Source organism: Leptidea sinapis, chromosome 39, assembly GCF_905404315.1.
Source record: "Leptidea sinapis chromosome 39, ilLepSina1.1, whole genome shotgun sequence".
NCBI lineage: Eukaryota > Metazoa > Arthropoda > Insecta > Lepidoptera > Pieridae > Leptidea > Leptidea sinapis.
The window spans coordinates 4,828,694-4,856,160 of record NC_066303.1 but is presented as its reverse complement, the minus strand read 5'-3'; the positions used below and the strand labels follow the sequence as shown (position 1 = coordinate 4,856,160).

The 27,467-nt window shown below is 32.6% G+C and overlaps 3 protein-coding genes across 3 annotated transcripts in view; all 3 read right to left on the bottom strand.

The window, feature by feature from the left end:
* Positions 1–27,467, bottom strand: part of LOC126976185 (ceramide phosphoethanolamine synthase) — a 389,843-nt gene that overhangs the window by 169,727 nt on the left and 192,649 nt on the right. The window lies entirely within an intron of this gene.
* On the bottom strand, positions 1,631–4,019 carry LOC126976049 (uncharacterized). Its single transcript, XM_050824192.1, has 3 exons — positions 2,300–4,019; positions 1,769–2,095; positions 1,631–1,725 (listed from the first exon to the last, which is right to left on the bottom strand). The coding sequence occupies exons 1-3, from the start codon at positions 4,017–4,019 to the stop codon at positions 1,631–1,633; spliced, it is 2,142 nt and encodes a 713-aa protein (XP_050680149.1).
* LOC126976048 (uncharacterized) lies at positions 4,642–5,400 on the bottom strand. The gene has a single exon (XM_050824191.1). The coding sequence runs from the start codon at positions 5,398–5,400 to the stop codon at positions 4,642–4,644; it is 759 nt and encodes a 252-aa protein (XP_050680148.1).

The window sequence follows — 27,467 nt, the reverse complement described above, 5'->3', positions numbered from 1 at the left end:
TTACTAACTTATACAAAACTGTTAAGACCAATATCACCACCAACTTAAGTAATGAATATTCTTTATTGGAAACCATCCTGTTGCAAGCTATTACTGAAAACAAACAAATAAAGACCAAAGTCATGAATCCCCTGAGCAAAGATTGGATCAACAGAAAACTGATCGAGTCAATAAACAAAAGGAATTTCCTGTGGCATTCTCTAAAGCAAGCACCACAAGATGAGAACCTTAAGAGAGAGTTTGTGCAGCAAAAGAGTCTAGTCCATAAAAATATTCAACAAACTAAAAGTCAATATTATTTAAAAGCTTTTAAGAAGTGTGAGAAAAACTCCATGAAAATGTGGCAACTGATAAATAGTTTGGCTAATAACAAGATTCAAAAATATATTCCTTTAAAATTAAACACATCTTCAGGTCAAATCAATGAATCAAAAGAAATATGTGAATGCTTTAATTTATTTTTCTCTAATATAGGCATTGAACTTGCCAATAAAATTCTAAACTCTAAACAATGTAAAGAACCTATGATTTTCTTAAACAATGCACAAGAATATAAAATTAGACTATCTTATCTGAATCCTGCCACTACAGAAGAAGTAGTCAAAATTATTGACAACCTTGATACAAACACTAGCACTGGCATAGATGGCATGAGTACAAAAGTGATTAAATGTGTCAAAGACGTTATAGCTGAAAAACTAACTCACTGCATCAATAGATGCTTAAATGAAGGGAAATTTCCAGATTCCCTTAAAATAGCAAAAGTGATTCCTATTTACAAGTCCGGTGATAAAATGGATCCCAGTAATTACCGTCCAATATCTGTGCTTCCTATCTTATCAAAAATATTTGAGAAAATATTACATAATCGACTCAATGGATTTCTTACATCTACAAATTTTCTTTTCAAAAAACAATATGGATTTCGTTGTAATTCTAATACTCTTGCAGCAACAATTGACTTAGTAACAAAAATTTATTTTATTTATTTATTTATTTAATATTTTTAAGAAAGCCAACAGCTGGTTTTACATACATTAAAATAATTAACAAACATAATTCGTTCGAGCTAATAATAGGCTTCCACATGTACATAGGAACAAGTATAATATTATTAAATGTAACATATTAATTACAAACAAACAACACAAGTATAATTAAAAATTATTAAATAAAACTTCATAAAATTATTAAATAAATTCTTCTCGCACTCCTATCGCCAGTTGAGAGCATGATCAAAAAAGAGTAATTTCATTCCTAATGTTAATTTGTTAATCACTGCTAAATTGGTTTACCAAATGGGCTCTAATTGAATTAATACTGGAGTTAAAGACATCAATATTATCCGTGTCACAAAAATGATTGAATGACTGCATAGCTCTTAAAATAAATGTGTTCCTTCTATAATTTGTGCGACAGAATGGTACAGCAAAGATATGCTGTTGTCTTAACATTCTACTAGGGGCTGCCAGACAGACTTTGGTCAGTAATATAGAACAGTCAATCATACTTCTTAGTATTTTGATTAAGGTGATTATATCAGAAATATCTCTACGAGCTTTGAGTGATAGAAGGTGGAAGCGCTTGCAGCGTTCTTCATAGCTTACATTAGGTATTTTAAACTTAAAGCCTAGATATCGTGTAAACTTCCGCTGAACCCTTTCAATTCGATTAATGTGTTCAGCATACATTGGGTTCCAAATTTGTGAACCATATTCAAGATGGCTGCGAACGAAAGAACAGTAGAGAATTTTTAATGTTTTCATACTTTTGAAAGGTTTGGCTGTACGTATTATGAAACCTAGTGCTTTAGACGCTTTAATGATAGCCTGATCAATATGTGGTACGAAAGTTATTTTGCTATCATGGAAAACACCTAGATCATTTGTTTCGTTTACCACAGATAGAGGTTCCTGTTTTAAAATATACGTATGAGGGAAAGGGGTAGGCTTAGTAGTGTAATGCATGTAGAAACATTTGGATACATTTAGGTCTAATTTGTACACGGTACAATAGTCATCCAGTCTATACAAATCTTCTTGAATGCGTAATGCATCTCTCTTATTATTTGCTATACCAAAAATTTTCATATCATCTGCAAACAAAAGGTAATTCGAATTTTTAATGAATCGTCCGATGTCATTTATGAAAATTATAAAAAGCAGAGGTCCTAGTAATGATCCTTGAGGGACCCCAGAGGGTATATTTTTCCAAGAAGAGCAGTAACCATTGAGAACAACAGCCTGTTTTCTATCAGAGAGATAAGATTTAAACCAATTGTATAAATCGTCACGGATACCAAGTGCTGTAAGCTTTTTGAGAAGAATACAATGGTCAATTCGGTCGAATGCTTTCGTATAGTCCATGTATATAACATCAACTTGATTACCCTGTACCATTTGTTCAGATATGTAGTCATTTAGCACTGCTAAGTTTGTGACGGTAGAGCGTGCTTTTAAAAATCCATGTTGACATTGATCAAAAGCCGAACTAAATGTTTTGTAAACTTGCGTGAACACAAGTCTCTCAAGAACTTTTGCAAATAAGCTAAGTTTGGATATTGGCCTGTAATTTTCTACATTTTCCCTTGAACCTTTTTTATGTATTGGAGAGACATAAGCAGTTTTCCATTTGAGGGGAACCAAACCTTCATTGAAGGATCGCTTAAACAATAATGATATTGGTAATGACAGCTCGAAGGCACATGCCACGATAAATTCAGCTGGTAAATGGTCAGGTCCTGAAGATTTTTTCAGATCTAATGACTTAAGGAGTTCATATACTTGTTTGCAACTGACTTCTAGGTTCCCCAATTCAAAGGCCGGATTTGATGATGGTGGAGGCATTTGAGAGCTAGGCGATGAGTTGGATAAAAAAGTAGTATAAAAATAGTCTGAGAACAGCTCACTAATATCATCTCCTTTAGTACAACTTTTGTCTTCAAATGTCATTATGGATGGAATGGTACCACGCTTACGCCTATCTAGGACGTATGAAAACATTTTTTTGGGATTAGTACATATGGATTGCTCAATGTTGTTCATATAATTATCATAACATTCCCTTTCAGTTGCATCAACACGTTCTCTGAGAACTCTGAAAGAGGCTTCGTCTGATTTGTTTCCATAGACTTTGAACTTTCTAAAGAATTTGAATTTTTCTTTAATCATTCTGATTAGAGATGAAGTATACCACGGGGGATATTTAACATTGCGCGACTTACATTTAGGGACAAATTCATCTCGCAATTTATATATTATTTTGTAAAAAGAGTCAAGTGCTTCATTAATGTCGCCTGAACAGACAATTTCCTCCCAGTCGACCTCTGACAATATTTTACGAATTTTGTCGTAGTTGGCACGCTTGAAACAGTAAAATTCGGTTTTTTGAGGTGATAAGGGCTTAAAATCCAGGGAAGGCACTACACATATAGCTTTGTGAGGCGAGTCCTCAGGTACAAGCGGAGTAGCACACTGGAATACTGATACAGAGTCATTTGAAAGTACGAGATCAAGTATACGGCCGATATTGTTTGTTACGTGATTATATTGTTTCAAACTACACATATTAATATTATCAGCAAAATCGAAGTAAATCTGTTTGGTTAGATTATGCGGAATAAGTCCATCCTCAGAAGATGAAGAAACCCACTGAATTTCACTTAGATTGAAGTCACCTAGTACTAGAAATTTGTCATCTTTGTAGGTGTTAATAAGTGTGAGTAGCTGGTTTTGAAAGTTTGCTAACTGAACATTAAAGGAATTACCTTCCGCCTGATTACAGAGGTAGACTGAACATAAGTGAATGTGGGTGGCTGTGGTTGTTCGAGTACGAGGTATAAATAACGTAACCCACAGATCTTCAGCTGATGAACTCCAGCTCGGGTTGCCCCGGGCATGTATTGTGTTCTTAACAGCAATGAGTACACCTCCACCCTTTGTTTGACGAGTGAGATCGTAGTTACGGTCGTTTCGCCACACATTATACGTTTCATTAAAAAGTTCACTGTCACAAAACATATCGTTGAGCCAAGATTCAGTTAAGACGATAATATCATAATCGCTCATACAGACGTTGCGATAAAAAACATCCGTCTTTGTCCGCAGTCCTCGAACATTTTGGTAATATATTTTTAAGTTACCCATTTTAATAGTAAATTATAATAGCTGTATGACACAAACTCAAATAAGGTGTTAATATAACAGACTAATGCAATAATAGGAAATACAAATAATTTACTATAATAATAACAAAACTGGTCACTGACAACTAGGTAAATAGCACGATCGTTAGTCTTGAATGGTAAGTTGTTAACAAAATAAAAAGTCATCGTTAAGTGTAATTTAAGTTCACTATCTGATTTATAATCTGACCGAGTGTTTACGACACACGAAAACTCACTCAATGAATATAATAGGTATAAAAGTAAATTCAGATTTAAATTATATTTACGGATAAACATCACATACACAAAGAAGCACCCAGAAAATAAATTAAGAATTGTTTGTATTATTACGAAGTGATTAACAAATAAAGTGTCTATCGTTAGTGATTGAATAAAACTTCGATAGGAATGCGAGTAGTCATGAAGAAAAGAGTTACAATGTTGGTTATTGGTTACTATACACAGAATTAAATATACTAATTGATTTTTGATAAGTCTTTCTCTGATCTTATATGTAAAGGGGGAGAACTGTCGGTGAAACGCACCAGTATTTTGCCATGCTGTACCCAAATATACTTGTAGTTTTTTTCCTTTGCTAGTGCCTTGGTCTGTGAAAGGAGCTGTTTATTCCGAGCTGTAAGATGGTCGTTAATAAAGATGTGCTCCTTTCCTTCGAATCCTACGTCCGATATATTAAGACCCTTATAGGCACGCCCGGCTGCAACGAAGTCTTCTTTAGCATATCGGTTTATGAAAGAAATAATAATTGGTTTGTTTTTGGTGTTGTTTCCCTTGCGTACTGGTACTCTGGTTATAAAGTTAACTTTTTCTTTGGACACTGGATACAATATTTTAGTGCCAATTTTTCCTAATAAATCATAAAGATTTTCGTTCGGCTTTTGTGGGACTCCTTTAATTTCCACATTATTGGTTCTTAGCCATTGCTCTTTAGAATTGAGATCTGTTTCCAATTGGAGAACCTTCTCCTTGAGGTCTTTGATCTCGGAATGAGATTTCTTCATATCGGAGATAGATTTCTCAACGGTCATGATCCTGCACTCAAGCCTATTTACTTTCTCAGTGTTATCATGGACAGTTTTTTTAATATCAGATATGTCCCCTTTGATGCTCTGAACCTCGGACAGAAGGGTAGTGAGTGGAACTAGTTGAAGCGCTAAGCCATCGAGACGTTCCATTATCTTCTCTAGACTTGGAGAACTAGGAGACGAACACATATTGGATTTGCAATCAGGGCAGCGCCAAGTCTGTTTTCTTTCCCCCAACTTCCTATATCCCGTTAATTAAACTTGGGATTGATCAAAAGAAAATATCATTAGGAATATTCATTGACTTAAAAAAAGCATTTGACACAGTAAGCCACGAAATCATGCTAACAAAATTAAAAAACATTGGTGTTTCTGGTTCTGCATTTAAAATGTTCAAATCATATCTGACAAACCGATATCAAATAGTTAAAATTAACAGAGTTGAGAGTTTACCCCAACTCATCACATGTGGCGTTCCTCAGGGCTCTATTCTCGGCCCATTATTATTTCTAGTCTATATAAATGACATACATAAAATCGGCCTAAATGGAGATATCACGCTGTATGCTGATGATACAAGTCTATTTTACTTTGGAAATACTATAACAACAATAATAGAACAAGCACAACATGATTTGGATCTACTACACACCTGGCTACAATGTAATTTACTTACTTTAAATACACCTAAAACAAACTACATATTATTCACAGCAAAAAACAAAAAAATTGGAAGCCATAATAACTTAACCATCAATGGTGAAATAATAAACAAAATAAATAAAGAAAAATATCTCGGTCTGATACTTGATAGCAAACTCACATGGAAACCGCATATAGAATATATCCGTAAAAAGTTAACATCACTTACAGGTGCAGTACGTAGCATTGCACGATGCTTCCCAAGGCAAGTGCACTTCACTATTTATAATTCTATGGTCAAGTCTCACTTAGATTATTTAATTGAAGTTTGGGGAACTGCGTCAAAGACTAATTTACAACCGCTACAGATTGCACAAAATAAAATTATTAAATCACTGTTCCGATATAATTTCTTAACACCATCCGCAAAAATTTACCAAGATACCGAAATCATGAATATTTCTCAACTCTATAAGTATAAAACGTGCGTTCTTATTAGGAAAATTCTATCTAAAGAGATACATTCCCAAGTGACATTTACAAAAACATTCCAAATACAAAAAAGGATAACTCGACAAGCAAATAATATTTATATAAAAACACCTAGAACTAATTACGGAAAAAAGAATATCATGTTTGAAGGGGCGAAACTTTACAACAGCCTCCCCAAAGACATTAAAGAAATCAAAAGCTTAAATACTTTTAAAAAAAATATTAAAAGAAAACATTTAAAAATATAATATTTAAAAATATAAATAAAAAATTGTTACAGTTTAAAAATAAGTAGATGAATAATTGTTGCTGCAGTGTAGTCAAAGCTTTATAATATTTACAAATTGCGAATGACGGTCTGCGCATGCGCATCGCGCCGCTCGATCGCGTAATTCACTAAAGTTCTTGTATTATTGTATTCAGAATTGTGTCTTTAGTTGATATTCATTAGTGTAGTGTAGGTAACTTATTTATGAATGTTCTTTAGATTATAATTTGTATAGTTATTTCTTTTTAAGTGTTTCATCTAGTGTGTGTTTACTGTTTTTTTTTTCCACTTTACTTACTCTGTTAATGTTTATAGTTAAAGAAGAAAAAAATAATCGATATATTTTAGATATTGTTATATTCTCACGGCTCGCATATTATATTATATTATATAGTAATTAGAATATATTTTCTCTATAAGTGAATATTGTAATATTCTTCTGAGAAATAAAGTTCTTAAATCGTAGTTACAACACATGCAGCTGATGTTCACCTCCGGATTTCATGTCTAAATTTATTTTCTTTCATTTTATATTATCTATAACCGACATAACTTAGAAACCAACAATTATTTCACTCCAAAGGGCGGTAACACCTCTGTTATCTCCTCGAATTGTGGACTTTGATATTTTAAATCCTAACCAGAAATCTAAAAAAATATCAAAACTCTACGAAACATGAAGGTTTGACGATCTGGTCAAGATCGCCGGAATACGTTGGATGAGGGCGAAGGGCGAGGGGAAGGCTTGTGTTCAGTGGACGTCTTCCGGCTAATGATGATGGGCTTATATTTTCCATTTTGTACAGCAACATATTAATAATATTTTGAGTATAAGTAGCCTATAAAACTATGGATTAGATAAACTCGTGTATTAGCATAGTACGAAAGTTTATTTATAAGCCAAGTGTTAACTGTACGTAACGTGATAATACGATTAATTCTGCGTAACATTTTTCTCAGAATATCTATTCATTGAATATCGTCATAGATTTTCAATTTCTTACAATACGGTAATATCCATTTTTGTCTACAATGTGTTCAACAGACTGGATTATCAATAGCTCTAACAATCGTCCAAGGATATTTGATTCCATATCTTTTTAAGTGTAACTTACTGGCCGTTCGTATACCTCATAAACTGTTATAGCTAGAACTATTAATAATTTGTTATTTTAAAAGCTATAAACCTCACTTCTGATTTATTATACAAATTAAACTTATGACCAAAGTATATGGACGAAGCGGGACTCGAACCCGGGCCTCTCGGGGTTAAAATTTAATATTTATATAGTATAAAGTACGGTGTTTATATTGTCATTAAATTTAAAATGTTTTGAATCATGGTAGGCTATGTTCTTATAAGCGATCGAAATCACGTTTTTTATACATTTTTTTTACAAAATAGGAATAATTTTAATAAACAAAAGTCCGCTGTAACAAGTTCTCCTCAAAAGCTAATCAAATCAAAAGTACTTGAAGGTTTTCAAATATTTGAGCCGACAGCGTTTAATCTAATTTAAATCAATTTATTTCATTGAAAGCACTTTCTTGCCTTCAATTATTCAATAATTGAGAAATGAATTTTGTAGTAGAGTTTTATGTAGGACTGGCGTTCACTTATGGTACAATTGATCGTTATATTTTTAGGATTATTTACCCAAATGCTAACCAATGTAAATTCTATCACTGAGACTTCGATTACCGGAAGACGTAGTGTTGGTAGGCCCTTACAAGATGAACCGACGATCTGGTCAAGATCATCGTATTACGTTGGATGAGGACAGCGCAGGACCCATCATCATGGTGATCTTTGGGGGAGGCCTTTGTCCAGCAGTGGACGTCTTGCGGCGACATCACATCAAACCTTCAAGCTCAGAGCATACTCTCACTCAACGGCTATAATATACACTATAATTTGACATTCAGTTTTGCAGATGGCCATGGGTGGTCTCATTTTTACCCTTTTATTTGCACATATTTTATCCTTAAGATTGAAAAGAAGTAAACCAAATCTAGTCTATGCAGTTACACTGCTGCCTTATAAATATATATTTTTAGTAATTTCAAGAAGGACGGCCGAACTGGAATCCACGCGGTTGGACTTTGTTAGTATATTACACGGCATGGAGTGGCCTATAGCTTTTTTTTTAAATTATACAAACGCTGGCAAATGACACAATGAAAGAGAGAGAGTGAAATTTTCATGGATAGTAAAATACAGCCTAATTATGTATTTTAAGGTACATGTAATTATTAGTATTCTGAAGTACTGAAAGTAATGAAGTAAGTAAAAGTAATATTTAGCCTACGTGTAATACAAATTAATATAAATTTAAATAATTTACAAGGATTCCAGTTTTATATCGATAAAGCTACGTTCCATTTATAAGCTTTAAAGTAGAACTATGCGATTGCACTATTGTATTTATTAAAAATATATATTATACGAAAGCTTATAAAAATAAATACTTTATTATTTAAACTTTCAGTACAGATCATTACAGTTACAACAAAAAATTGGTCATACTTTTAAAGATGATAATCAAAACATACTTTGCATTAAATTTGGCTTAACATGATGACATGATACCTAAACCACTTGCTTAGTCATAGCATTTCTTTAGCTATACTCAGCTTTTTATAAGAATTAGGACTTAGGAAATGAGTTTTTTTGCTATTGGCCGGAGTAATGACCCTACGTATTTTATATTTGATATTTATATTATTATCTTGCTATTAAGACCTCTACTGCGTTGAAATCGAATTCCTTTTAATTTTGTGCCTAATGGCATGTCTCTTGGACTGTTTTTTCCTTTTCCGTGTAACCTGTCTAGCGTAGTAGATTCCGTAATGGAAGTCATAAATAACGATTGTACCCACAATTAAAACGTTTACTGGTATATTATATATGATTTATATACTATTATCATATTTCATTGAACTATCATTACACTATCTGTATTAAAATTTGAATCTTTAGTTTTGTAAGCAATAGTTAACTTATTCAACATGTTTGTCTTTTTTATGTTATTATGTGTAAAAGTTAACGCTCCATCAGTTTGTTATCGTAATGAAAGTATAGTAATCTCTGATATTATTGAAAGTTACAGCGATGGATTAAAAAAAATCATAGATAAAACTTTATATTTAATTAATAAAGAAGTCTCCATAGCTCTGCTTGTTCTACAAACCGTAGCCGTCAGCACCTCCAGGCTCCAATAAGTCAAATTCAATAAAGTTCACAAACGAACGTAACAGTTTCTTACTCCCAACATAAATTCTACCTTTAATAACAAACTCCATCTTACCCTTTTATTATCAAGAAGATAAAAACAGCGATGTTGACAAACTTCGATTGAAATTTCCGGTTGAATTTTATATTTGTGAATTGGTGAAAACAATAGAATTTACTGTAGCAATTATTCTTATAAGAAAACTTAATAATTCATTTTAAGTTTATGTTACTAGGAATGTTAAAAGATAATTAATTGAAGTGTTTGGATCGAACTTGACATTTTTTAAAAACAGTAAAGAAGTGTCCTATAACATTATATTTTTTGCCGTAGATAATTTATACGTCTAGGTAGAGTCTCTTACTGTTACACAATCGATCAAAACAGGAATATGAGTTTAGTGTGCGTGACAAGCCACGTGTTACAGTCACGATTTGTAGGACACTTTGTGTTAGTGTGCGTGAATTGCTCAAAATAGAGGTTAATTCTAGCTGTCATACGGCCGTTCCCAATATTAAGTCTATCTCTTACTTGAGATAAAAATCGTAACTATCGTTGACTTTTCTGTCCCAATAAACTTATCGACGGTAACTCACCTTATCCGTACATACTGTCTGTCAATGGGACGACATAGCATAGCTTACCAGCGATAAAAGTTTGTATGGAAATTGCAAATCACGCAGGGACAGCTTCAGATTATTGACAGCTAATTACTTACAGTAGAAGGTAGTAATTTATCTCTATCTGTAGATAGTATATTGGGAACGGCCGTAAGTCTATCTATACGTATAAATGATCCAAGTTTTTTGCTTTTCGCTTAGACTGTCACCTAACCTTTTTTTTTAGCTATGAACTTAAATATTGATTTACTTGATAAACAATATGTTACGGAGAGGATCAATCAATGATTTGTTGATATTAAAATCTTGTCCAATATTAAAATGACCATTTTAATTCGGTTTTCGTTTATTATAAACATAATTGTTTGTGTGTTTTAAAGAATACATAGAAGCAAAGAATAAATTGAATAATATTACACACACTTATACACTTTACCGGTAACATATACAAGAGTGTAAAACCTATTCCACACACAGTTTTATGAATGATTGTGTTTTGTTTTTGCAGCTTATTCCAAAATGGCTGCTCTCCAAATTAAAGTATGTAGAAACAAACTTTAAAAACACATACTTTATAAGTAATTAGGCTATAAGAATATAAAAATTTTAGTTTTAGGATTGAAAATGGCCTAAACTTTTTAAAAGTCGACTATTAAATGAATCTCTTGATGATTTTTATGACTATTGAAGATTTTTTCGTATTCTTACATCACGGATTAAAAAACTGAGAGCAAAATATTGACCCAAATTTCACAAGTACACATAAATAAACAACCTAGATATAAATTACACCATATATATTACACCGTACCAATGTTTCTTCTTGATTAAAAATTCAATTAACAAGGATCCCTAAAACGTCCCGCAGTCATTTCTCACTGTCAGCCCCGCTTCACGAAGAGCCACTTTCTAAATCTTTTATACATCTTAGAGGTATGTGCTGTTGAGTTAGCAATTATTATTTTATAATTATTTTTGTCGGAGAATATTAATGTTAGACTTACAAGGGTGCTAAGGAGAGTAAAGGTATTTTTTTAATGAAAATAAGGGACGAGACGAGCAGGACGTTCAGCTGATGGTAATTCATACGTCCTTCCTATTACAATGCAGTGCCACTCAGGATTCTTGAAAAACCCAAAAAATGCTGAGTGGCACTACAATTGCGCACGTCACCTTGCGACATACGATGTTAAGTCTCATTTACCCAGTAATTTCACTAGCTACGGTGCGCTTCAGATCGAAACACAGTAATTGTAACACATTACTGCTTCACGGTAGAAATAGGCGCCGTTGTGGTACCCATAATCTAGGCGGCTTCCTGTGCAAAGGAGCCTCCCACTGGTAAAATCATTGAGCTGAGTCATTGTAGTAAGCTAGTGGCCTGCCCTCCAGGAAAATAACACTTAGTAACTAACACTACGCACTAATTTATTACTTTTTATGAAATATTTGATATTATTAAAACACGATTTATATAGCCTAGTGGTTAGTGACCCTGCCTACTGAGCTAGAGGTATTCCCAGTTCGAATCTGATGATGATGAATATGGATGTTGCATATGCCTAGTTTGGGGCAAGATAATTTGTTTGAAAGTGTGTAAACATTATATTGTTACTAGCTGACCCAGCAAACGTTGTATTGCCGATATTAATATCGCGATACAAAAGTATCTAACTGTTGACGTAGATGGGTGAAAATTTGAAGTTGTTTGTATTTTTTAATGCTGACTCATAATCAAACAAATTTAAAAAAAATTGGTTTGGACCACCCTTAACATTTAGGGGGATGAAAAATAGATGCTGTCCGATTATCAGACTTACCCAATATGCACTCAAAATTTCATGAGAATCGGTCAAGCCGTTTCGGAGGAGTTCAATGTTTAACACCATGACACGAGAATTTTATATATTAGATAATAATATAGGATGCACAAACAAATTCACTGTAAAATACTCTATTTGATTGTAAAGAGTGGCCGTTGAGTTTCTTGTATGTTCTTCTCACGAGCTCAAATTTTTCCGAACATATTATGGTAAATTCAGTAATTTACAGAAATATTTATAGTGACAATTCAAAAGAGCTTAGTTTAAGCCTAATTGAATAAGTTTATTTGACTTAAGTAAAAAAAAAGTTTAAGGTTCATAATAATATTTATGTCTATCCGAAACATTCGTGAATGCAGAAAACAGATCTAATATTAAGTTGAATGGATATACAATGGTATCTGCTTTTTGTAGACTTAAGCAAAAGCGTGGTGGGGTCTGCATTCTAGTCAGAGACTATATTGAGGCTGTAAAATTTGATGTCATGGATGAGCTATGTGTAGAATATTCTTTCGAATGTTGTGGTTTAAGAATACCAAAGCACAAATTAATTGTAATATGTCTATACAGGACGCCGAATTCGAACGTTGCTGAATTTTTGAATAAGCTTGATTTACTTTTACACAAATTAAGATATTGGGAGACCAGTAATATTGTGATTGTTGGTGATTTTAATATCGACACTCTAAAAAATACTAAAACGAATCTGGAGTTTACAAATTTATTGCGAAATTATAATTTTTTTAAACATATTAATGAACCTACTCGGCAAAAATCCTGTATGGTCAATACATCTTTGTTAGTGATATAGAAAATGCCACAGGGGAGATTCGTCAGTTAGGCCTATCGGATCATGACACAGCACAATTCTTAGTAGTACCGACAAAAATAAATAATTCAACACCGTCGTATAAGTTAATTTTCAAAAGAGATTTATGTAATCAAAACATAAACAAATTTAAGGACTGTATAAAAAGTCTTAACTGGATAGACGTGTATGATGCCCAGAAATTGGACGAATCTTTTGATGAATTTTACAATACATTAATCATATTTTATAAATTATGTTTTCCTCTTCTTAAGTATAAAATTAATGTTTCAAATTCAAAAATAAAATGGTTGTCCAGAGGTATAAAAAAATCATGTGCAACAAAAAGAAAATTAAGGTATCAATATTATAAGAATAAAATACCTGCCAACAAAAACAAATTTAATAATTATTCAAAGATTCTCAACAAGTGTATAGCTCAGAGAAGTAGTAACAACAATTATATACTTTACTTGAAAAATAAATGCAAAGCGTCGTGGAATGTGATTAAAAATAAAACTAACTCTAATGTAGGAAGTATCGATGAAATTAAATATGAAAATAAAATTATAAATAATCCAACTCAGATTGCTACTATTTTTAATAATTATTTTATAAATACAGTCACACAAAGTCAAAGTCAAAATGTAAAAAATAAAAAACCTACATATAAATTAAAACATAACAATTCAAATATTTTCTTAATGCCAACTGATGAAATGGAGATAATAACCGTTATTAAGTCACTTAATAATTCAAATTCCACGGGCTGCGATGAAATAGCAACAAAGGTAATAAAGGAATGTGCAAAGGAACTAGCTCCAGTCCTAGCCTACTTAATAAATCTATCTTTTGAAGAAGGTACTTTCCCATCAAATTTAAAAAAGGCAAAAGTAACACCTTTACTCAAAGCGGGTGATAAAAAGGATATTAACAACTATCGACCAATCAAACTCATTCCTGTTATCTCAAAAATTTTTGAAAAGATACTGCACAAGCGATTTACATCTTTTTTAACTAAACATAATATCATTTTTGAGGAACAAAATGGTTTCCAAAAAGGAAAATCAACAACTTTAGCGTGTTTTTCGCTAATAAAAGAAATATCGGAATGCATGGATACAAAAATTCCAGTAACATCAGTATTTTTTGATATGAGCAAAGCTTTTGACAATGTTTGTCATGAAAAACTATTAGATAAATGCGCTCAATATGGTATTCGAGGTCTAGCAAATGACTGGCTTAAAAGTTATCTTTCAAACCGTACTCAATACGTTGAAATTGCTAAATTAAATAATAAACAAGAAGTAATACCTTATCGATCAGAACTTAGACTTAAAACAAAAGGTGTACCACAAGGAAGTATATTGGGTCCACTTCTATTCATAATCTACATAAACGACTTACCTAGCATTACTACTAATAACTGTACTCTTTTTGCTGATGACATCTCTATTGTAATTAAATGTAACAATGAATTGACATATGATATAGAAATTAATAAAACAATAAAGGACACAATTGAATGGCTTACTGAAAATAACCTGACTGTAAATATAAAAAAAACAATGTATATGCAGTATTATAATAAGAATGGGAAAGGAAAAGATATTAATGTTAATTATCATAATGAGAATATTAAAGAAGCACAACTTGTCAATTTTCTTGGTATTTCTTTAGACAGCAACTTGTCCTTCAAGTCACATGTTGACAAAATTAGCAAAAAAATTAACCAACATGTATTTGTCCTCAAACGCGTATCAAAAACAATAGGTGAAAAAACAGCGCTAATGGCATATCATGCATTCGTGGTTTCAGCTTTAAGATATGGATTGGTCATATGGGGCGCGTGAGAGCTCGGTGAGCATAGGGCATTTATTTATTGGACAGAAGAAGTGTATCAGGGCGGTTTGTGGAGCCGGCCCCCTAGATTCTTGTCGACCGCTATTTAAAAAATTGAAAATTGTATCGCTGCCATGCTTATACATTTATGAAATAAGCCTATTTGTTCAAAAACATATGTGTGATTTCTATACAAAAAAAAGCCAGAAGGTTTTAAATACAAGGTATCCAAATAAACTCATAATGCCCTTCTGTAGAACTGCATCTTTTAGTAGAAATTGTTTCAGCATGTCTGTGAAAATATATAATAAATTGCCCAATGAATTGAAAGATTTACCGTTCAAAGTTTTTAAAAGAAGACTGCATCAGTGGTTAACAAATAAGTGCTTCTATAGTTTAAATGAATTTTTCAATACAAAATGAATTAGTCTATTTGATAATAATATATGTAAATTAAAATACTTTTATGACATTGAATTTGTTAATATTATACATAGGTACTAAATGAATTATTAAGTTATTTACGTCTCATATTATAGTATTATATAAGTATTAAAATTTCATTTTATAAATATTATTGATATCATTGTGAAATCCGACATGTTTCAATATAACAGTACGATTAGTGTTTAGACAATTTTGTAACATATTTTGCATGTCAATTGACGAAACATATTGGATTATCCATTATATTGTTAACACCTTAAGTACAATGTTTCCTGCAAATAAATTTCATTTCATTTCATTTCATTTCATTTCATTTCATTTCATTTCATTTCATTTCATTTCATTTCATTTCATTTCATTGCTGGTTAATGTTTGTACAAATTAAATTTATTTATTTTATTGCAGTTAAAATAGTTGTGAGTGGAATTATATTGAACTCTCTATATTTAAAAATTATATTCTTCTTGCACTAACAAAATGCCTACTGTGTAATGGAAATAATAATGAACTGAGATGAATAATTTTATGATTAAATTATACCAGTCGCTTCTTAAAAAACAATATTCTTATTTGAACAAAAACGTTGGTCCTTACACATTTTTTATTTATTTATTGAGGAAACAAACAGAAATATGACTATATCTACTGAAACGTCCGGGCAACTAGAGCGGCTTTTTTCTTTAGACAGTCAAACGTCCAGGCAACCAGAGTGGCCCAGTCGACTTGCGTATTTATTTTGTGTTATAATCTGTAGTATGAGTGAATTAGCTTGTCAAATACGATTTTTAAGACTCTATGGTAAGTAATTGTAATAGGCTTATCTTTAAATATCAAGTATCCGAGCAAAAATTAATTGAAAATCGCTTTGCGGGGGGAATTGTCATTTGTTTATTTTTGTAGTGTCAAGTGTTTTGTTATTGTTTTGTTTATCATGTAAGTGTAATATTTTAATTACGTATTATATTTGTTTTATATATGAAATTAATCCTCATGATATCTAGTTTCCGATTTTATCTACAGATTACATATAAAATTCTTCTTACGACATTAAATCGACAAGTTATAACAGTATGATCGATACTACTTTATCGATTTGGTTTAAATATCAAATTTTTATTGTAATCCAATTAATTAACAGTAAATCATTGCTTGTAATAGGGACAAAATATCATAAATATAATGTTTATAATATTCAACAATCTGGATGTATTGAGACAACCAAGTATTTCACGTTTTACTTGTGCATTCCGCAGATAAATTGTAGGTATATACTAAGAATGGGTGCTTTATTTTAGTTTAATGCAACAATCCCGTAAGTCGAAGTAATGACATATTAATATCAAAAAATAGGTTATATAGTCTATTTCAATAATAATCAAGTTTTATTAATATGTGCGCTAATATTTTACATAAAAACTTAATATAATGAAAATGTTATCACATTTCTACCTATAATCTCGATCTTTAACCTTTTATTTATATATAAGTTATAAAACATAATGTAGCTAGAATAGTTTCACTCTTAACAATAACGTTATACGTTAATAATAATTATTGTATTATGCGACCATTATATTGCCTATTCGCTTAGATCATTATTTTGTACGTCTAGATAGACTATGACAGTTGTGAAAACGTCGAAAAATATTGAATTTGGAACTAACCTCTATTTTGAGCAATTCACGCATACTAACAAAAAGTGTCATACAAATCGCGAATTTAAGAGGTAGTTGTAACGCAAACTATACTAATATTCCTGGCCCGTTATTATCACCAGTGGGAGGCTCCTTTGCACAGAATGCCAACTAGATTATGGGTACCACAACGGCGCTTATTTCTGCCGTGAAGCAGTAATGTCTAAGCATTATTGTGTTTCGATCGGAAGAGCTAGTGAAATTACTGGGCAAAGGAGACTTAACATCTTACGTCTCAAGGTTGTACGAGCGCAGTTGTAGTGCCAATTAGAATTTTTTGGGTTTCCAACAATCCTAAGCGGCACTGTATGGGCAGGGCGTATCAATTACCATCAGCTGAACGTCCTGTTCGTCTCGTCCCTTATTGCCATAAAAAAATATTGGTTATCTAACACCAAGAGACTATCTAGACGTATTAATTATCTATGTTCGTTTAGTTTAGACTGAATCGGTTCGAGCTTCGTAGTAATAGATTTATACTACGAGCTACTACGAAACTACGAGCTACGAAAATTTATTTAAGAGCAAAAAATAAAAGCTTACAAAGATTGCATAATATCTTTTATTCATCCCAAAGTAAATTAAACTAAGAACGCAAATAAAAATACTGAGATAAAATCCAATTCATCGCGGGCGTTAGTTTAAGCGGCGGTGATTCCCGAGCTCGTCAGCGGAATGACAGAGCGTCGTTATTACAACAAAAACATTGAATGGGTAACTTACAGTGAATCTCGTAGAAATTGTTTTGAGAGTTTTTGCTGAACTGAAAACCGCTTACAGAACCGTTTGTGTTCTCATATACCCGCATTTTATAGAAATTGGTTCTGTGATCTTATGCAGCGTCGATTGTGAAAAGCAATTTTGAAGTTTCACGGACTACATGCAATAGAGCGGATACTTCAAGCCGAGCCACATTCTAGCGCTCTATAACGCAAGCCCGACCACATGATATAGAGGATTGCTCCAATATTGTGTATGTCTCTTGGTTTTTCTTTTCCTCTAGGGAATATAATATTTTTTTATGAAAATACGGGATCAGGACATTCAGCTGATGGTAATTGATACATCCTGCCCATTACAATGCAGTGCCGCTTAGGATTCTTGAAAAGCCCGAAAATTCTGAGTAGCACTATAATTGCGCTCATAACCTTGAGACATAAGATGTTAAGTCTCATTTGCCTAGTAATTTCACTAGCTATAGCGCCCTTCAGACCAAAACACACTAATTCTTACATATTACTGCTTCACGGCAGAAATAGATGCCGTTGTAGTACCCATAATCTAGCCGGCATCATGTGCAAAGGAGGCTTCCACTGGTAATTCCCCTCTCCCTGTAATTCTCAATAAAATAGTTTATTTATTTATTAAGACTTACCAACTAGATACATAATTTTACATATACGAAAAGTTAAACATTAATAAGTGTTACTATTTACATATCTAAATTAAAGATATGCACATCGTTACTAAACTAAAAAACTAATGCTAAAAACAAATTAGAAAAATAGCAATAATAAATTTACAACTACTACTAATACTACATAGTTACTAATCTATATTTAAGCCTTTTAATGACAAGGACACCTGTTTTTTGTAAAAGTTAATATTTGAAAATACATCGATGTTATTATCTAATTTAAATATTTTATTATAGCTTATACATATGAGTTGAATGGGAGAGTTTAATCCGTAGTTATTTCTATAAAATTTAATAAATATTGGGGAATAAGTACCTATTCGACAATTAAATGACGGTACACAAATGCCAATATTTTGAAGAATATCTGGACAGTCTATAAGATTGTTTATGAGTTTTTAAAGAAAAATCAACTGGGCCGCCTTTCTACGCATTTCCAGGGAATCAATTTTAAGATTAATTAGCCTTTCTTGGTAATCATAAATATGATAGGTTTTATCGATATAATTGAGTCTAGACACGAATTTTTTCTGCACTGATTCTATTCGAGCTATGTATTTTTTGTAGTATGGACACCAAATTACTGAGTTATATTCAAGGATAGGACTTACTAAAGAATTAAACAGTATTTTTAGCGACTCAGTGGATTTAAAGTCTTGATTATTTCGAAAAATAAAACCAAGCATTTTATGACTTTTTTGTGCAATTTTATCAATGTGGCTGCTAAAACTAAGTTCATTGTCTATTACGCCTACGTAAGTACGCCTAGATCTTTAATTTCATCAGTATTTTTAATCAAAATGCCATCTATATTATACGTGGTTTTAAACTTTATATGCTTCCTTGATATTTTTAAATGATTGCATTTATTTTTATTAAGCTGCATAAGGTTTGTAGCGCACCAAAGTGACACACGATCGATATCATTTTGTAGCTTAGTTTGATCAAGACGGCAATTCACTGTTCGATATATTTTTAGATCATCGGCATATAATTCTTTTTTTTTTATGGAATAGGAGGACAAACGAGCGTACGGGTCACCTGTTGTTAAGTGATCACCGCCGCCATTCATAACTAGAATCAATAATATTTTTTGAAATATCGTTAATAAAAAGTGTGAAAAGTAACGGGCCCAAATGAGAGTTTTGGGGGACACCAGAAAGTTGCTGAAATTCATTGGAATGATATCCACTGAGTTTGACAACCAGTGGTCGATGTGATAAGTAAGTTTTTAACCACGCTAGAATATGTTTCGGAATTGTGTATATATTTTTAAGCTTTTTTAGTAATATGTAGTGATCAACTTTGTCAAATGCCTTACTTAAATCAGTATAAATTACGTCAACCTCATTTCCATCGCTTATTTTATCTATAATTGATCCAGTAAAATTTAACAAATTTGTAAGAGTGGATCGATTTTTTACGAAACCGTGTTGTTTTTCCGTAATTAGATGTTTAGTTTGCCACGAAATGTGTGGATAAATAAGCGATTCAAATATTTTTGCAGGGGTGGACAAGACAGTGATAGGCCTATAATTTTTAATATCACATTTGTTGCCCTGTTTAAAAATTGGTACTACTAGACCTCGCTTCCATTCCGTCGGAAAGAATGAATTGTCTAGAGATGCATTGTAAATGGCTGTTAGCGGCAACGAGAGTTCAGCTGCACAACTTTTGTAAAATATAGAGGGTATACCATCAATACCAGCTCCTTTATTTTTATCAAGTAAAATTTATTTACGTTTTACCTCTTCAATTTTAATTTGTAATTTGTAATAATCGTTTTTCAAATTAGTTCTTAATAAGCTATTTGACGTAAATGAAGAAGATAGTGGTTTTATATAAACCGAAGAAAAATATTCTGCAAAACATTTTGCAATGTCATTGCCGTCGTTTGCTGATATATCATTATATTTCATAACTGCAGGAAAGTTGGAATTATTGTCTCGCTTAGATTTTATATAAGACCAGAATGCTTTTGGATTTGTCTTAATATTGTTTTGAATTTTCATTATGTATTCATTATAGGCCTTATTTAAGATTACTTGAGTTCTGTCTTTTAATAAATTATACTGTATTTTATCCATTTCATTTTTATAATTCTTGTATCGTCTACGAAATTTTTCATTTTCATTTAGTAACCTAATAAGAGAATTTGTAAACCAAGGAGGGTATTTCGAATTTCGTTTACGCTTTAGGGGAATATGCTTTTTGATAAGTTTGTTTAGCACAGAGTAGAATTCTAAAACCATTTTATCAACGTCCATACCGTCGACAAATATAGATGACCAGTTTGTAGATGACAGTTCTTGTTTTATACTTTCATAATTCCCTTTATGAAAACTAAATGGTTGCTTATAATCAGATTTATTTACATTTTATTATAATGTTACCCCACTTGTATTATATATCTAGCCCTAACTCAGACTAATGATTAATTCCACTTTAAATTAATATGCTGGATAGTTTGAACTAAGAACGTGTCCATTAACACTTTTCTTAATGTTTCTAGTAAGGGGAAGTCACTCTGTCCATGTGTCTTTTATTATCACTATTTTTGTACTGTTTTACACTAATTTACTAAGCACTATACTAACTCAAAAGGTTTTGTTCATTTTAGTCTTCTTACGCCGCTTCTTCTCTCTCAGAGCGCCATTTGTTTCCGAAGCAGTAGTAGTATCTAGTATATTAGAAATGACATCAAAAGGAATTCTAAAGGAATCAATTTTGAGAAAATAAATGCCTTTTATGCCTTTTCACTATATTAGTGTTGTCAAGGAGACGGATTGTCTCGACATTTACGTGATGATGAAGTCTATGCTGATGAGTTTCAGTGTATTTTTGTATAACTTTATTAACAAACTCGATGCTAAGATCCCTGTTTCGGTTCTACCAAGTCTGTTTCTCGCGACGACGTGCTCATATTGTCGGGGTATCCAGTATTTTCTTGGCTCTGTCGCTTGGTGTTGCTTAGATCACATCATTGTGTGTCTTTTACTTCATTCATCACGGGCAGTACTCTAAACAGACGTTTGACAGGATTCTTCTACCAGAATCCTATTTCTACTTCCATTATATTCTACATTCACGCCACAAGTTTAGATAATTCTCACTTAATGGATGTGTGACAAAACTGTGGGTTTCCTCTAACAAAATTACCTGCAAGATTTTCCATGTCGATGTGGCTTGGGTACCTTATCCCCCATTTCAAAGGCTGGCAATGCTCCTGTAATTCCTCTGATATTGCAATTTTGGGCGGTGGTGGTCACTTAATATCAGGTGCCTTTCACAATCGTTTGTTTGTTTGTTATTTCTCTTTCATAAAAAATTCAACATCTGCTTCATTCTACCTTTACTAATATCTAGATAATCATGCCTGCCAACTAGATGTGTGGTGGTCCTCCACAGTGCGGTTTTCAAGGAACTTTCATCCACGTACAACAAAGTTGTGGAATGAGCTCCCTTGTGCGGTGATTCCGGGACGATACAACATGGGTTACATCAAAAAAAATGCGTACACTTTTTAAAACGCTGACAGCACTACTTTGATTCCTCCGGTGTTGCAATGTGGGCGACGGTGATCACTTAACATCAGGGGACCCGTACGCTCATATGTCTTCCTCTTCCGTAAAGAAAAATTCCCCAATCATTTAAAATGACTCATTCATACAAAGTGGAGAATATAACTGAATAAAGATGTCATAAAACAAATCTTAGCACAAATAGAGTAAGTTGGATATCACCAAATTTCTTCTAAATTCTAACAACGTTATTAAAATTATAATTACCCATGATTGCTATAATTAACAATTGCATAACATCATTTTTTATTTTTATTTTAAGTTCTTCAATTTTGATAAGTGGTTGTTTGCTACTAGGTGTAATTTAAGTGTAAATTTATATATTAGGTGTACTCACTGCTTAAGGACACATCCTTATGTCCTTATTTCTATGTCATTATGTCTATCTTGTATTAAGGTTGTATTTGAATTATTCCAAATAAATAAATATACACTGACTTATAGAATAGACACCAATGAAAAAAATCAAGTCGTAGACGCAAAATGTTATACTTTCTTTGGCAACAGTTATCTTTGTAGCTGAGCCATCTCTAAGCAAGCCTTAGAGGATTGATTTGACAATCTAATCACTGAATAATTAATTGATGGTTGATTTATGAGCTTAATTAGTTAACTTCGATCGGTGATTAAGGTTAACGACGGATGCAATATGTCGTGTGAAGGCTTTTGAGGAACACTATATAATATATTTAGTTTATTACAACAGCCCAAGGCTTTTGGGTTATAGTTTTGCTTTTGAGAAATAATTTATAACAATTTGTTATATTTTAAAGTGATCACCTTAAAAAATAACAAATTGTTTAGATTTGAAAGAGCGACATCTCAAGTCAATTTCCTAATATGCAAATATTGGGGTTGAGCAGGTTATCAACTGTAACGTAGATCCTGTAGATGAAGCCACAACCTGAGAGTTGAAAAAAGCATACAAGATTTATCAACGATACGTCACTCGAATGGATAGTAGGAAGAGCGATAGCACGGAACGCGAGAACTCGCGGGTGGGAGTCCCGCGTCGTTCATATTTTTTTATTTGTGTAGTCAAACATGGACATATTAAATTAGTAATGCATTATCGGGCTGTCGGGTCGCCTATACGACGGTTTATTCTAAGTCTATGATTGTAACATTAACAATAAATTAAAAAAAAAAAAACAAGATTACAAATTGCAACGAAAAATTTTTATAGTGTAGTGTTAAGCTTTTTTCTTAATTTAAGGTGGCCATCTTAGATTTCAAATGTGATTCTAAATTATTTAACTGCTATCTCGAAAAGCATGTAAACAATATCATTTTTAGTATAATGATAATGTTTCGCTGCGGCCATCTTAGATTTAACCTTCAATTTAGATGGTCGTATCTAGGCAGTACTGCTATCTATATTTTCAAATAATTTAGTTGGTCGTATCTAGACAGCTACTTACTATTTATATTTTCAAATAATTTATGCCACGAATTATTCAGTGAACACAAACTTGTTTTTAATTGCTCCCATATCACCAAGGTACGACTACGATTCCGGAGTTACACTAGAACTCCACATTTCGCTCTGTAAATATTTAATGGGTCTCGTCTTACACCGTTTCAGGCCTTTAATTAATTTCACTTCTAATTGAGGCTCTCTCAAGTGGTTTTACCAGGAAGTATAAAGGAAAGGGAAACACTTATGGAAGGGAAAGTCCAAATTGATATGAATCGAGTGAATGAATATGTGTTATGAGTTGGGGTTAATTTGATTGCAGGTGTTAATGTTTGTCAACCAATGAGGAGCTGTTTGAATACTTGGAAATGTCTCAAACCAAATACATTCTAAATAATCATATAAACTTACAAGCAGTTGCGATATATATAACATTTTGATGTAAAACTTCTTTAGGTGCGACTTGGGGGTAACTTAGAATTTTTTTCTGATGGAAGTAACGCTCACTAAAAAAGTCAATTGAAACAATTTTTTAAGCCGTTATAATTTTATAGTTATAGTTTAGTTTTATAGTTAAAGTTATAAGTTATAGTTTTATAGTTAAAAAACATTTCAATATGCTTAGTAATATTTTTTGAAAATCTCCAAGTGTATAATTTGCTTATTTATTACTACTTTTGTAATAAATGATATATAAGTTTAAGTTATCAGAATTTTTCTGACATTTCGTTAATTTGTTTTTGGTTTCTTCGTCCATTATTAGGATAGGCAAACGGTTCGATCCCATACAGCCATATTCGTTAATATTCAATAACAACGTGATATTAAAATGTGCGAATGGTATTAATGAATTATAAATAGAATATAAAATGAAAATAATAGTCAGTCAAATAAAATGGCGGAATCCCAGGAACATTTTACTCTTTCGTCAATAAAAGAGAAAATCAAGATCCTGATTAGCCGTAACCAAAATGGAATTAATGCTGTATTGTTATTTTGTTTCGGTTGGCGATGAACAAAAGAAAGCGTCGATATCTTCTCAAAGATGTATATTTGTCTGTGTTACGGCCGTTCCCAATATACTATCTACAGATAGAGATAAATTGCTACAGATAATCTGAAGCTGTCCCAATATACCCGATAAGTCAGTCTTATCGCCTTATATTCGGACGCGTGAATTGCAATTTCCATACAACCTTTATATCGCTGGTAAGCTATACGTCGTCCCATTGACAGACAGAACAGTGAGCGACCATCGATAAGTTTATCGGGATTACGTTAAGTACGTAAGGTCTGGCGGACCCCAGTATCAGCTCGATCCATTTGACCGCGTGCAACGCAGAGCAGCTGGAATTGTCGGGGACCCAGTGCTCTGTGAACGGCTGGATCACTTGGCGTTGCGTAGAGACGTCGCTTCGTTGTGTGTCTTCTACCGCATTTATCATGGGGAGTGTTCCGAAGAGCTGTTTAACCTGATTCCTGCCGCATAATTCCACCTTCGCACGACACGCCACAAGTTAGGATATCATCCCCACCATCTGGATGTGTGGCGGTCCTCCACAGTGCGGTTTTCAAGGAGCTTTCTTCCTCGTACTACAAAGCTGTGGAATGAGCTTCCTTGTGCGGTGTTTCCGGGACGATACGACATGGGTACCTTCAAAAAAAGCGCGTACACCTTCCTTAATGGCCGGCAACGCTCTTGTGATTCCTCTGGTGTTGCAAGAGAATGTGGGCGGCGGTGATCACTTAACACCAGGAGACCCGTACGCTCGTTTGTCCTGCTATTCCTTAAAAAAAAAATACGATTTTTTCTCAAGTAAAAGATAGACTGAATATTAGGAACGGCCGTTAACAGTATAACAATTATAGTTTCTTGTCTTCGGTGTCATGTGCAAGTAGTTGAAGTAGAATAAAATGAATGAATGTTGTATTTGACATATTTTGACTTTGACTTTGACTATTAAATGAAGAATGAAGTATGATTGACATCGTAGGTGACAAAGTAATATTGGAGTAGATTGTGATTATTTTATAGCGATAGAAATGACTGTACAATATTGTATATTTTTATTGAAAAGAGCGCAAAAAAAAGAATGCTGGGAGAGTTTCTTGCGCCGCTTCTTCTCTCTCAGAGCGCCATTTGTTTCCGAAGCGGCAGTAGTATCTAGTAGTATAAAAAATTACATCAAAAAGAATTCTAAAGGAATCAATTTTGAGAAAATAAATGCCTTTAATGCCTTTATTTGATTGGTCGAGGTGTATGGCTCGATATAATAATATAAAAAAAGAAAGTACAGAGTAAAATATTACTTAAAATAAAATAATATGAATTAGATGTACCTTGATGAATTGAAAGGTAAGCAGACAAGCGAATGGAAATGTAAGGTTTCTTTATTTTTTTTATTATAAAAAATATTTAGACGTTTTCCCAAAAAATTAAAATTTTCAATTAAAAAGTGTAATATTCATAAAAACTGTAATATAAACTTCAAGTACGCAATTATAATATCTTTTGTAAATTTCACGCACATTTGTATATTTCACTCCGCCATCTGCCAGACTTAATCAGAGTCATTAAAGATGAAAATTAAATTAAAACTTAAAGTAAATGTTAATTCTGAACAAGGCAAGAGCCCTCGTGGACTTTTTAACTGCGTACATAATTAATGGCACAAATTAACACTACGCCTTCTAACTTTACAGGGTGGCCCATTGGAACTGTCACAAATTTATTGGAGTTTAATAGCAGTAGTGTTTCTGTGTATTTATCAAATCGATCAAATAGGAGTAGCAGTGGTCATTGACTATTAGGTGATAAGTGTACTCTTTGGTCCTCTTTTTCCATAAAAAATAAAAAAGTGTGTGTGTCAGCTCCGACGCACGACTGGAATCTACTCCTCGAGAACGATTGTCTTTAAACACGTACTAAACAAAATCAAGTCCAATGGAGTCGGTTATAAACAGACATACAGCTGAAGCTAATAAAAGCGTATTAATTAAAAAATCTAATAAATCCTTAACGCTCAAAATATGTCAGGAAATGCCCAAATAGAACTCCTGTTAACAGCGGAACTCAAAATTCCAATTTTAAAAGGTCCATCAAAGAAGTTACATTTTGGCACGCCTTAATAGGTATATTATACATGCGTAAGCTATCACGCAGTATTCTGTGTATACTGCCTATAAACAAGTATATATATACACACACAACACACACACAAACACACAGAACTGAAAAGTAAAAGGTGCGCGAGGAATGATGCACACCAAAAACGTTACTATCCCATTTGATGAGTAGGTTTTACTCTCCATATTATTCTCATACTGGGCGCCTTATATGAAAAATCGATTCTTAAGGAGTAAACTCCAAAAAGAAAACTATGATATAGAGCCACAGTTCACTCTGATTAATCTATTAGTAAAAATAATGATAAAGAATCAATGAAACCTTAAAAACCGGCCAAGTGAGAGTCGGACTTGCCCATGAAGGGTTCCGTAGCAGCAAGTAACATAATATTAAAGTTTTTGTAGTTCATTGTTACATTGATCGTTGGTTTAATAAATAGTGCATTATTTTTAAATTAAGGTATTGATAATAAGATTAATAGAAAGAATTATATTAGATACCTCAATATCATTTTTAAAGATCTAACCATAGATATATCTATCCCCCACACACGTATGGGTTTAATGAAAAAAAAATTGAGTTTCAGTACTTAGTATTAAAACTTATTGATTTTTTTCAATTTTTGTGTGAAACTCTCAATGCGGTTTACAGAATACATCTACTTAGTAAGTTTCAACAGTATAGTTCTTATAGTTTCGGAAAACAGTGGCTGTTACATACGGACCGACAGGCAGACAGACAGACATGATGAATCTATAATGGTTACGTGTTTTGCTATTTGGCTACGGAATGCTAAAAATATGAAGAAGTAATAAACGTTGGTCGTACGAAATATTTTTCGACTG

Coding starts and splice junctions, on each gene's coding strand:
- LOC126976049 (XM_050824192.1), bottom strand. CDS start 4,019: ATGTTTTGTGACAGTGAACTTTTTAATGAAACGTATAATGTGTGGCGA. Junction 2,096..2,299: donor CAAAAAGCTTACAGCACTTG/GTATCCGTGACG, acceptor TTTTGTTTGCAG/ATGATATGAAAATTTTTGGT. Junction 1,726..1,768: donor TACAGCCAAACCTTTCAAAA/GTATGAAAACAT, acceptor TTTCGTTCGCAG/CCATCTTGAATATGGTTCAC.
- LOC126976048 (XM_050824191.1), bottom strand. CDS start 5,400: ATGTGTTCGTCTCCTAGTTCTCCAAGTCTAGAGAAGATAATGGAACGT.